A 13,070-nucleotide genomic window follows, 5' to 3' on the forward strand; every position below is an offset into this window, starting at 1 on the left:
GCCGATGCAACCCCCTATGCAGATGATGCCGGGGTGGGCACCCGGGATGCAGCCACCGGCGCAGCAGATGATGCCACCGCCGCAGGGGATGCCCGGGGGGGAAAACGTCTATCGGCCGGCTTTTGATTTTTCCACCGGTTCTTAGTGATGTGGATAGGCTATGGGAGGGCTATTGCATGTCCAGTTGCATGTCCAGATGATGTGGCATGAGGATTTTAGTGTAGATGATGTGGTAGTGGGAAAGCTATTTCGGAGATGCTCTAAGAGCATCCACAACCGTGCTCTTGCCAGCGGCACGGTTGTGGGCCCGGGCGGTACTATTCATGCCTGCTCTCTGGCAAGAGCACAACACCCACAACTGTGCTCTTCCGCAAGGACGAGCACAATTAATATAAAATTCAATTAAACAATAACATTTCCATAATATTAAAATCCATTTAAAAACCATAATAAATATTACAAATTACAAATAAAATTAAAAAATACATAATTAAAATCCTAAAAATTAAAAATTACATAATTAAACTCCTTAAAATTAAAAATTACATAATTAAAATCCTAAAAATTAAAAATTGCATAATTAAACTCCTAATAAGACTACGCATCCGGCGGGATCAAACCCAATTATTTTTGGAGACCTTTTATCATGGTCTCGTGTGTTTCAAGTTGCGTGGGGGTCATAGATGACCTATCGGCCATATTGAGTTGGCTTAAGAGCATCCATAGTGATGTTGTAGGGTATGAGAGAGTGAAGATGAAAATGGATATGAGAGAATGGAGATGAGAATGAATATTGGAGAATGATGATGAGAGTTGTGTAGTTTGATGTGAATTTTTGGGGTGAAATTGGGGGTATTTATAGATGAAAGTGTGTATTTTTGGGGTAAAAAAATGAAAAAAAAATTTAAAAAGGTGTAAAAAACGGATATATTTTTTTGGGGAAGTGAAATTTTTTTTTATCGGTTTTTTTAATAAAAAACCGATTTTTTTTAAAAAAAAATATAAAAATGTTTAAATGCAACGGTCGAGCCGTTGACGAATGAGAGTGCGCCACGTGTGCGTCCGCTGGCACGGACGTGCTCGATACATCGAGCAGCGCCGTGCCAGCGGCGCGAGCGCAGCGGCGGATGGCGTCCGTGCCAGCTGCGCGGACGGCGGTGGCGACGGACGCCACCGCTGCGCATGCTCTAAAGGTCGCGTGGAAGGCTGCCACCTGTGCATGCTCTCCTTCTTCTTTTAATCGGATTCTCACATTTCCCACTTTCCTTAATTTTTTGCACAAATCCAAAATCCATTCCCTCAGATCTTACCATTTCCATCTCATTCAAATCATATCATATGCAGAATTTTCACAAGCCTTTTAAACTCTAGCTAGATTTTGCACTTTATGGAGTGCACATATTCCATTTCCCCCTGTTCCTGAAACTTGCCGGATTTTCACTTTTTCGGTGAATTATTTGCTAAAAACGATGAAAGCTGCCAATTCGGAAACTCTCCTCCGCGACTCGATGAGGAAAGACTTTCCGAAGCTAATGCTGTGGCTGATTCTGTTGGTGACGGCCACTTTCTTAGTCTTCACGACTAAGCTGCTTTCCTCCCCTCACGATTCCTGCGACGACCAAATCTTCGCCACCGGAAATTTACCGGTCGTACGAGCCGCAAACGAGACGACGCTGCCGGTTCAGAAACCCTCGGAATCGCTCCAATTTGTGAGCTCACGCGCCGAGAGACAGAATCAGACGGGACTAGAGCACATTGTTTTTGGCATTGCCGCGTCGGCCAATTTTTGGGGGAAGAGGAAGGAATACATCAAGCTATGGTGGAATCCACAGCTAGGAATGCGAGGAATTGTGTGGCTCGATCGCCGCGTGAGAGCGTACAAAAACGAGACGGAGAGGCTGCCGCCGCTTAGGGTTTCGAGCGACACGTCGCAATTCGCGTACAGGAACAAGCGAGGGCACCGCTCCGCAATCCGGATTTCTCGGATTGTGTCGGAGACTCTGAGGTCGGTGGAGATGGGGGACGTGCGGTGGCTGGTGATGGGCGACGACGATACAGTGTTTGTGGCGGAGAATTTGGTTAGGGTTTTGAGGAAGTACGATCACAATCAGTACTACTACATCGGGAGCTCGAGCGAGAGCCATTTGCAGAATATACATTTCTCCTACGCAATGGCGTACGGCGGTGGCGGCTTCGCGATAAGCTATCCGCTTGCGGTTGCGCTGCAGAAAATGCAGGATAGGTGTATACAGCGCTACCCAGGGTTGTACGGCTCTGACGATCGGATGCAGGCGTGTATGGCGGAACTCGGGGTGCCACTCACTAAAGAACTCGGCTTTCACCAGGTGAGTTGGGATCGGTTTTATTTCTTGCCTCCTTTTTTGCTTTATGATGTGTTCTTTTCTTGTGTTTTTACTTTAATTTGTGTTTTGATTATGACTATTGTCTTGATAGGGATTATCACTGACCTAATATTTGATTTTCCTGCTTTTGCATCATAAAGTTGTTATCTTTTGCTTTCATAAAAGAAATGAAGTACGTTGTTTGCCAATATTTAGAGGTTTGTTATTCAGGAAGATGTCTTTCTATCATTGTCTACCATGGTTTAAAAAGTGCTGTGTGGTTTGCTGTTAAACCAACCTTCCTACCATTGTTAATTAAAAATTGGGTTAATTGCTAACAGATTCACGAACTTTGGTTTGATTTGGTTTGGTTTTCAACACTTTTTATAAATTGTTGCAGTATTAACCAAGTTTCAGTTTTAACAAAAAGGATGCACCCAACATTTTCCAATGACTGAAGAAATGACTTAGCATGATTTGTTTTGCACATTGGCAGTGTGCAGTCTCCTTTTTCACCCAAGGAACAATGCCACGTGAGTATTAAGGCTGTGACTATGTTAATACAAATGGAAAAGTGGTGTCATTACTGGAACAATTTATGTGTTGAAAAGCAAAGTGTGGACAATGTTCGTGAACTTTTTATCAATTTATCCTTAAAAGTAGTTGGTTGATTAAAGTAGTGTGCGGAATATGGTTGGAGTTGATGTTGTTGCTTTATAGATATTAATTGGCTGATCATAAATTTTGAGAGTTATGTAACTCTAACAGTGTATTCTTGGTGGATGGAAATTCAGTATGATGTTCATGGGGATTTATTTGGGCTCTTAGCAGCGCACCCCGTCACACCACTTGTGTCGTTGCACCACTTGGATGTGGTGGAACCGATATTCCCCAATGTCACTCGAATCCAGGCACTGCAGCGGCTGAGAATGCCAATGCAGCTTGATTCAGCCGCTCTGATGCAACAGTCCATTTGCTATGACAAAACCAATAGTTGGACTATATCAGTGTCATGGGGATTTGCTGTTCAAGTATTCAGGGGAGTGTTATCACCTAGAGAGATAGAGATGCCATCAAGGACATTCTTGAACTGGTATAAGAGAGCTGATTACACAGCCTATGCATTCAACACACGACCGGTTATGAGGAATCCATGTCAGAAGCCCTTTGTTTTCTATTTGTCAAGGGCGAGATTGGAGTCTTCTACTGATCAAACAGTGAGTATATACACCCAGCATCATGCTCCTCAACCTGAATGCAAATGGAATATGACTGATCCAAATGGTATTGATCGAGTGGAGGTACACAAGAAGCCTGATCCCCATCTGTGGGATAGGGTAAGCCAAATCTCTCTCTCTCTCTCTCATGTTAAGATGCAATAATTGTTGTCTAATTCATTAGTCACTAGATACTATGTAACCACCTACTTACAAAAGAAAATTTTGAATAAAAAGGTTAACTTGATGCTAAGTTATATAACATGAAGGACAAATAAACAATTGAACCCTGCCCAATACTATGTAACCACCTACTCACCAGCACATTCTTTAGCTTTGAAAAAATTCTGATTGTTATTTACAATCATAGTACTAGTATTTTACACTCTGGTAGTGTCTTTCTATTTGTAATTGACATTGACTTGTTTTTTTTTTTTGTTTGTGGCTAGTCTCCGAGGAGAAATTGTTGCCGGGTCTTAAGGTTGGCAAAGAAAAGCTTGGTTATTGATGTGGGAGTATGCAGGGAAGGTGAGATCACTGAAGTTTAAAATGCTGGCACGTAGTCCTCAATCGATCTTCACCAGTTCCCTTCACTCCATGATATGTTAATCAACAACTTGACATTTCTTGGAACAGAGGTGTGTACCAAGAAAATTTTCAGAGCTTTATAGCCCGCCATTATTTATTGAAGCTAAAGTTTAAACACATGAATATAAGAGCATCCACTGCGCTGTCCCTCCACCGTCCCTTAAACTACTATTTGAGGGCCCTACTGTACTTTATTCCTCCATCCCTTAACTAAGGGACGGAACCTGCAACCCTTCGTCCCTTAATCGTCCCTTATTCCGTCCCTTAAATTACTATTCATTTAATTTAATTTTTTATTTTTTTTCCAACCCAATTCAATTAAAACAAACACACTTTATTCAAAAACACACAATATAAAAAAACACACAACATAATTTAAAATACAAATTTAAAGAAAATAAAAAACTACTCCGCTGGCGAATCATCCTCTGGAGGCGGTCGAGGTTGAGGAGGAGTCGGAAGGCCAAGTTGTGCTGCCATATGCACTATTCCGTTCCACCAGGCCGCGAATTGGGCATGCGAGAAGCGGGAAGTGTCCGCCATTGTGGCGGTCATGTACGCCACCATAAGTGTGTCTGAGCCTCCCCGCGAGCCCGATCCCAAGGCCGCCTGGCTTGATTCGCCTCGGCCCTTCCTCGCTCTAGCCGCTTTCGCCGCATTCGTTCCTTGCGGCCGACGGCGCCCACGGCTGGATCCTCCAGCATCGCCGACCGCCGACCGTACCCGCAAACTCCTACGATTCAACCTCATGTGGGCTGATGCCCTCAGCGGTGTCACCACCAGACGAGTATTGGCCACTCGTCATATGCTTTGTGCGCTTCGAGTTTGAGCCCGAGCTGGAGCGGAAACCGCCGGCCCAACGTTCCTCGTCCTTCACGGCCTGCTAAACATCAACAAATCTGAATTGTTGATGATTGTCCTGGTAGTAGGCGCGCAAAGCGGACGTCAAAATGTCGGTTGCCGTGACGTCGCTTCGGTAGCGCGCCGCTTCGGCCGAGTAGAAGCCGCAGAATTTTTTGACCTGTCGGTCGACTCGGTCAAAGTGAGAGCGGAGCATTTTATATTTGCGCTTGCGGGAGCCTTTCGGCTTTATCTGGTGGTAGACCTCGCAGACTTTTTCCCATAAACACTTCCGGGGTTGTTGATTCCCGACGATGGGATCGTACGAGACGGTGATCCAGGCGTTGTACACCGCCAGCGTTTCGTGGTTGCTGTACGGATGCCGGCCTAGATCCTCTTCCTCTTCTTCCTCCTCCTCCTCGTCCTCGCCCGACTGGGGTTGTACACCGCCTCGTCCACCTCCACCGTCTCGGCCTACTCCCGGCGTTGGATCAACGGGAAAATTCTCCCGGATCTGGGATAATCCCTGCGAATACCGCGGGGCGGAGGGACGGGCATATGCATCAACGTCAAAGTTGGGTGGTTGGTACCCCCCGGCGTCGACGCACTGGAACCGCCCAGTGTGTTGATCATGGTCTCCCAATCGCCGAAGGCGTTGAGATCCCACCCGCCGGAGCCGGAGCCGCCGTAACATCTTGTGATGAGAGGAAATTTGAGAGGAAATTGAGATGATAGAAGAATAGATGTGTAGTTGTGTGTAAAATGAGGATAAGTGTAGGAGTATTTATAGAGTAAAAAAATTAATTTAAAAATAAAAAAAAAATTTAAAAAAAACAAAAAAACATTATTATTACCGTTAGAAAATTTTTTTATTTTTTTAAATTTTTTTTTAAAATTCGATTTTTTTTAAAAAAAATATATTTATTGCGTCAGCACGTGACGACGCCCACTCGCGGGCCGGCGAGTGGGCGTCACGCACGACGCCGGGTCGCGCCACGTCGCATAAGCGCGTGGCGAGACGACCCGTCGCTTGTCTCGTCGACACGAGACGCGGGACGGGACGAGACGGGACGGGTGCTGCAACGCGGCGCGCGACGGACCTGTCTCTCCGGGACCGGTCGCGGGACGCCGGTGCGCCGCGTAGTGGATGCTCTAAAGAGATCTGCCATAGGTATGCAGATGGCTGTATAGGTGTGGATACCCATTAACTTATGAAACACAAAATTAAAGTACATTTTGTCAAACGTTTACAAGAATGTGATTATGTCCCTTTCAAAAAAATGTGATTAGGTTGCATCTGCATCTGGTGCAATTCACTGTATCTTTTGATGATATATCAATCTATCCTTTTTCATAGGCAAAAGAAGACATTTTGAGAGATTTGTCGTGTGCGATTCTTTGTCCTGTTTTCTTAACAATTTGGGTAATGGAAACGGAACTTCCTCTCAGTTTGCCCCTGTCCCTCATTTTAAAGGAATTCCATAAAAAATTACAAAATTTAAAGAGAAGTATTTATGAGTTTTAACAGTTGTCAAAGAAAAAACAAAATTACTTTGATGAGAAAACCTACCTCAATTATCCAGAGATTCACATTAGTCATCTTTTGTCATCGAATGCTTGATCTTTGGGCATAATAAGTAAACAGCGGATTAGAGTTTAAACCATAAAATCACCGCTAGTTATAGCTGAAGTCATTTTGATTTTCCCAGTGCCTTTTTTTAATTTAGGGGTTTCAAATTTGATTTTTAAAATTTCCACATAACTTAAGAAATTATAGATTTTCCATTTAATTTATCCTCCAAAATGAATTAAACTATAATCACACAGCAATAATAGGGGTTTGTAGTACTACTTATTAAATTAGTAGAGCTACAAAAGTTGGTGTACGCATGTTGTAAGTGGGCTCAAGTCCGTGACACCCATGGGTATTGGGCCCATTTGATTTACTTTTAATAAAATCCAGATTTTGGCTTCACATACATAATTTTATTTAGTAGTAGGTTTTGTGAAAGCTACACACACCCTCACTCATGCACACACCTATCCTTTTAAATGATTCAAATTCACGATTTATTAGTCGGATTAAAAATATTTTATGTGATCTCATGGAGCTTAGAATTTATATGTGTGTATGGTGTATACGTGTATACATACTTGTCAATTTTATTAGTCTAGGTGTCATCCCTTGTTGTGACCAATTTTATCACGTATGTCGACTAAGTATTTGCGTTAGGAGCATTATTGTAATCAAAAGGTCGAAATTACAACATATCAAGAGATTGGAGCATTATTTAAAATTTTAAATATTAAATCTAATTTGCAACAACGACCAAATTTTTTATAGTATTTAATTGGCAACTCATAAAGTCTTTATTCAACAATCACTAATTGAAACAAAATTGTATGAATGAATGATAGTCGAGATTTGAGGACGTGGTTGCATATAAAATGTCTATTTGTGACAATTGAAAGTTGAAAAGAAAAAAAGAAAGAAAAAGCAAACAATTCTTTTGGGAGTGAACAAAAATCCGTTTAGTTGTGAGGAAATAAAATTGAAGGACCACAAATTCATCACCCTATGAATATTGGTGTCTTTTTGCAACTTGTCGATGTGAAGTCATAATCTCGAATTGAAAGTCTAACGGAATTCGATTTAATTCATTTTATGAGAAGACAAAGATAAATACAGACTCATTGCGTGCTTATATAAAATTATTAAATTTTGATTTTAATAACCACCTCATGCCTTGAATTGTCATAGAGTTTTAGAGAAATAAAGGAAGAAATTATAAATCGATAAATTTCTTTAAATGATAAATTATTCGAGATTTGTGAATTTTACCTGTCAATTTAACAAAGTATTATTATTAGTTAATGGAGATGAAAAATGACCAAGTTTTCAAAGATGGGCAACTTTAAGATTCTATATATAGATTTAATATCTGCGGACAAATACTTCTAATTTTAAGTCACGTTTTTAGCTTTACTTTTGTCTAGTTGATATCCACATAAATGGAGTCTTAATCATGACAAAAAGAAAATCATGACACTATACACCGTTATATATATTTATACATACGTCCGGAGTCTTTGATTCTTATTTTATTTAATCAAATAAATAACAATTTTGTAATAACACTAATTTTTCATAAATATCTAGCATGATTTGCTATTATTATCATGTTATGAATTAAAAATTCTCTTGTATAAAATAGTACAATACCTATATATGTACCAAATGAACTCAATTTACTTTTTTAGAATATAAACTCGTGACATTTAAACCACCATTTACAGATTTAGTCGAAAGGTTCCTGAGACAACGTTTTCTTTTTCTTTTTCTTTTTCTTTTCTTTGTACTAATTAACCAAGAATATGATTTTGAATAAAAAGAAAAATTAAAGTTTCACTTCTAATCAGAGTTGATTAGTTTAATACTAAGGTGCTTTTGTGGAAAACATCACTACATGCATGTAATCCTAATTAATTTGATTAAGGTTTTATTCATGAAAAAAAAAATACGGCATGCATGCATGCATGGCGCATGTTATATTGAAATTACCCTATTTTCTTTTGAAGAGATAAAATTTAAACTATTCTGCTCCTACTTTCAGGAGACTCAAATTTATCCTACTCATATGTATTTCATTTTATTAAGTGACGATACACATACAATATATATGTATTTGTACGTGTGGATTTACACAGCCAAAAAGCAGAAAAGTAAAACACAATTTCCAAACGAAAAATTACTAAAAGTTGGCTTGAATCAATAAACACCATTCCCAGCAAGTGAAGCAAAATGGTTTGATTGAAAACCCAAACCAAGTAAATAAATTATACTAGTAAAAGTATTAATCGATTCTGTACATAGCATTACCGCCTATTCTGTGTGTGCACAACAACACAGCCAAATATATTGAGAACTTCACCGACAAATCAAAACCACTGTTCCAACCTTTCCCCAAATTCACTTTTCCCAAATATCTATCCACCCAAATCATGAAGCAGCTGCGCCCCCATCAAATGCAGATTATTCTGGCTTTCCCCATCAAACATTGAAGAATAGTGATCAACCCTCTCGCACTCCTCCATCTCCTCATCTCTAGTGTAGAACATCCCCCCCTCCGCCGCGGCCAGGGTGAACGCTAAGGTCACCCCTCCTCCGCCGTGCTGCTGCAAACCCAATGTCAATGACACCCCTCCACTGCTTCCACTGGGACCGGGATGATGAGAGGCGGAGGCGTATGATGAGAAATCGAACTGCATCTCGTCGCCGCCTCCGCCTCTGGTGATGTGATTTCTTGATGATGAAGTGTTGATTATGGAGGAGAGGCACTCTGAATCTGTTGTCATCATCAGCTGATCCTCGGTCGGCTTGCGGTCCTCGTGCCCCACTGCCTGTTCTTCTCCTTCTTCTTTGCCGCCCTTTTGGTCTTCGAGGTATATTTCCTCGACCATGGGCTTCCAGAGGCGCACCCGCGCGTTGATGAACCAGTTTGAGACCTGCACAACACAACAACAGCATGATGCCATACATGACTTTTTCACAAATAGTATAAAAGAATTGGTCAATTAATTGAGAATAATAATGGTGGGAAGAAAGAGACATGCCTGGCTTCTTGAGAGACCTGTTTGTCGGGCTAAAATGCGTTTATCTACTTCGCTTGGATACCTGCACCAAGTTCCAGTTTATGCATTTTCATCAATGCTTCTTCAATTTCATATTTAATTTGAATAATTTTTGTGGATGAGAGAGAAACATGGGTCCTTGCAACAGTAGGATCAAAACCAAAAATGCCAAGAAGCTACAAATCCACAAAAACAAAACAAGAAACGAACAGCTGTAACCAAACATTAACAATCTCAATTAACAATTTAAATAATCAATTAAGTTGAGAGAGAGAGAATATACGGATGGAGGAAGTGTTCAAAGAGCCAAGCGCGGAGGACGGCGACGGACTTCTCCGGGAGGCCGCGCTGGGGGCGCCACGGGTGATTCTCGACCATCCCCATCTGCTGGAAAGCCTTCTGCTGCCTCAGTTTCTGATCGAGAATTCTGAGCCGTGGAGTCTCGCCTTTGCTGGCCCCGGGAATCGCAGCGTCTCTATCCCCCATCGCCTTGTTTGCCGCCTTAATTTGACCTAAAATCCCATCCTTGAGGCATCTGAAGTGCCGCGACATCGCCCGCAGAGCCATGCCGGAGTAGGCCGCAGCCGCGCCCTCTCCGGCCACCGCCTCGAACGACAGCACCACCGCCTGCATCTGATCGCAGTAGTGCTTGTACCTTCTATCAACCTTTCCAAAAATTTTAAAAAAATCAAAAAAATTTAAAAAAAATCAAAAAAAGTGAAAAAAATGAAGAAGTCCATGTGAAACATTAATGGAAGAGTCACAAAGTTAGTTTCGATTTTAAAGGCGACTGGTCCACCGTCCAATCATTTTATGTAACAATATTACCTCTTGTAGCATTTGCAGCAACTTCGCCTTTCGCCTCTGCAGCTCCAGGAGATCGACGGCGAAAGGCGTCCCCGCCGCAGCGCTGTCGTCCTCGCCGCAGCTTTTTTTTCCCTTCATCTTCTCCGCGGCGGTTCCGAGATTGCAGAGCTGATTGAGGAGCTCCTTCGCCGGCTCAAGGTACCTGGAGTTCCGAATCTGAAACTGCTGCTGCATCATCTGCCGATACATGGAATTACTCGATTGACCGACGTCGTTTTGTCGCATCTGAAAGGGCTGCAAATTGGAGGAAGTGAGTGAGAGAGAAAGCGATCCTTGAGGCTGAGTGGTCGGCTGCCTTTGATTTGCATACGGATCGTCGACAATCAATCTGTTTTGGTGGTGGTGATTCCATGAATCCGGTGAAACCAATAAGGTTTGGTGATTTGTGAAATCGTTGATGGATTGATGAGTTTGAATCAGAGTTTTGGAAGGAAACCCTATAATCTCCATGGGTGCAGTGAGGTTGTAGATTTGGGGGTTTTCTGTTGAAGATGCGTCAGAATAGCAGTATCCAGTAGATGCGGCCATGAAATTGATCGCACCTCCTCCTACTGTCTTCTCTTCACCATCCATAAAGAGAGAAGAGAGAGAGAGAGAGAATTGCAGTGTGTGTGAATATGTTGCTTCAGGCTGTGGACTAGTTGAAGATCCACGAAAAAGCAATCGCCTTTTTCAGCTCAGTATACAATATTTATTGTGTATTATGTGCACGTACAATACGTGTGTGTGTGTGTGTGTGTGTGTGTGTGTGTGATAGATAGAGAGAGAAAGAGTAGTGTGTGTTATAAGTGGAAATATTTTGTAGGGTAAACTATATATGAAGACACTGTAAAAAAGCCTATAGCATGTAAAGCACAATAGATATATATGTACATAATTTGCTTTTCACACCCAACAACAAACCTTATTCATCAAAGCCTAATTAACCTACCTACAAAAACTCTTCTTTCCTCTCCAATATCCAAAGTGGGTCAATCCACCGTGGCAAGTTACAGTTGCAACTTTCAGATGGGATTCATCATATAACTAAATTATGTACTTACTACTACAAGTACTATTAATAATCTGCTACATGCTCTATTTTAAAATATCGATTCTAAGTTGCATATTACTAGAAAATATGAAGATTTATATATGGGCATCACATCATATACCACTCCAACCGCCAATTATATGATATGAGACCCACTGATTAAAATATGTATGTATATTTAAAACAATATAGTTGGAAGTAGTAATAGTAGTACTATAGTATTAGGGAACCCGCAACGCGTTTCGCGGGTGTCCCTTATCTCGTCCTTCCGAGACGAGATGGGCGCGAGACGGCACGCGAGACAGCTCGCCACGCACCTGCGCGACGTGACGCGTGCTGGAGCCACGCGTGACGCCCACTTGCCGGCCCGCGAGTGGGCGTAGTCACGCTGACGCAATAAATCATTTTTTAAAAAAAATCAAATTTAATAAAACAAAATTTTAAAAATAAAAAACGATCATTTTTTAAATTTATTTATTTATTTTTCTTTTTTTATTGTATAAATACTCCTCTTTCACACACACAAATACACATCTATTCTTCTCAAAGCATCTCTCTTTCCACTCCAATTTTCATCTCAAATCATCTCTTTTATTCTTCTCCCAAATTTAAGTCATTCATGGATCCATTTGAGTAAATGCGTCGAATAATGGAAGAATCGCTTGAAGAAGATCGACGTAGGGAGGCGGAGGAAGCCGCGCCGCCCCAAAGACGATCCTGAACTTACATCCATCGTAATCGGGAGGAAGCCGCCGCAAGGTTAGTACGCGACTACTTCTGTGATAACCCGGTATGGGGAGATACCTACTTCCGTCGCGGTTTTCGCATGCGGAAACCGCTATTTCTCCACATCGCAAATACATTGGCAGCCCGGGAAGAGTTCTTCCAAGAAGGGTTCGACGCCGTTGGCCGTCCCAGCCACACGACGCTGCAGAAATATACTGCAGCAATCTGTCAGCTTGCTACTGGACAAACGACGGATTTGTTCGACGAATACCTCCACATTGGAGAAAGCACTGGGAGAATGTGCTTGATGCAATTCTGCAAAAGCGTCCAGTCTTCACCGACGAATTTCTCCGGAAGCCAAGCACGACAGATTGTCAGTTTCTGCTCCACCTTCACGAAGAAGTGCACGGATTCCCCGGGATGCTTGGCAGCGTCGATTGCATGCATTGGCAATGGAAGAATTGCCCTGTGTCGTGGCGGGGGTCATACACGAGCGGCCACAAAGGCACCCACCCCACTGTTATACTCGAGGTCGTTGCCGACTACCGGCTATGGATTTGACATGCGTACTTCGGGGTCCCCGGATCGAACAACGACGTCAACGTGCTCAACCAATCCGACCTCTTTGCCGAAGTTTTGGATGGTAAAGCATCGTCCATCAACTTCATCGCTAACAATCGGCGGTATAAAATGGGGTACTATCTTGCCGACGATATCCACCCGAAGTGGCCAACCTTCGTGAAGACGTTCAACAGGCCGGTGAATGAAAAACAGATTCTTTTTGCGCAGAAGCAGGAGGCTGCTCGCAAGGATGTGGAGAGGGCA

At 42.3% G+C, this 13,070-nt stretch overlaps 2 protein-coding genes across 2 annotated transcripts; one reads left to right on the top strand and one right to left on the bottom strand.

Annotated features, from left to right (window-relative positions):
- Positions 1-1,190: 1,190 nt before the first annotated feature.
- LOC121768939 lies at positions 1,191-4,266 on the top strand. Its single transcript, XM_042165554.1, has 3 exons — positions 1,191-2,345; positions 3,137-3,679; positions 4,009-4,266. Exons 1-3 carry the CDS (start codon positions 1,470-1,472, stop codon positions 4,105-4,107), a joined length of 1,518 nt encoding a protein of 505 aa, XP_042021488.1. The 5' UTR covers positions 1,191-1,469; the 3' UTR covers positions 4,108-4,266.
- Positions 4,267-8,780: 4,514 nt separating this feature from the next.
- Positions 8,781-11,301, bottom strand: LOC121766297 (homeobox protein BEL1 homolog). Its single transcript, XM_042162545.1, has 4 exons — positions 10,448-11,301; positions 9,903-10,285; positions 9,602-9,662; positions 8,781-9,493 (listed from the first exon to the last, which is right to left on the bottom strand). Exons 1-4 carry the CDS (start codon positions 11,057-11,059, stop codon positions 8,975-8,977), a joined length of 1,575 nt encoding a protein of 524 aa, XP_042018479.1. The 5' UTR covers positions 11,060-11,301; the 3' UTR covers positions 8,781-8,974.
- Positions 11,302-13,070: the final 1,769 nt, after the last annotated feature.

This window comes from Salvia splendens, chromosome 15 (genome assembly GCF_004379255.2).
Source record: "Salvia splendens isolate huo1 chromosome 15, SspV2, whole genome shotgun sequence".
Classification (NCBI taxonomy): Eukaryota; Viridiplantae; Streptophyta; class Magnoliopsida; order Lamiales; family Lamiaceae; genus Salvia; species Salvia splendens.

Excerpts from the sequence above, each read along its gene's own strand:
- LOC121768939 (XM_042165554.1), top strand. The coding sequence starts at position 1,470 with ATGAAAGCTGCCAATTCGGAAACTCTCCTCCGCGACTCGATGAGGAAA. Across the intron at positions 2,346-3,136 it reads AAGAACTCGGCTTTCACCAG|TATGATGTTCATGGGGATTT; the intron begins GTGAGTTGGGAT and ends ATGGAAATTCAG. Across the intron at positions 3,680-4,008 it reads ATCCCCATCTGTGGGATAGG|TCTCCGAGGAGAAATTGTTG; the intron begins GTAAGCCAAATC and ends GTTTGTGGCTAG.
- LOC121766297 (XM_042162545.1), bottom strand. The coding sequence starts at position 11,059 with ATGGATGGTGAAGAGAAGACAGTAGGAGGAGGTGCGATCAATTTCATG. Across the intron at positions 10,286-10,447 it reads TGCTGCAAATGCTACAAGAG|GTTGATAGAAGGTACAAGCA; the intron begins GTAATATTGTTA and ends ATTTTTGGAAAG. Across the intron at positions 9,494-9,601 it reads CAGGTCTCTCAAGAAGCCAG|GTCTCAAACTGGTTCATCAA; the intron begins GCATGTCTCTTT and ends TGTGTTGTGCAG.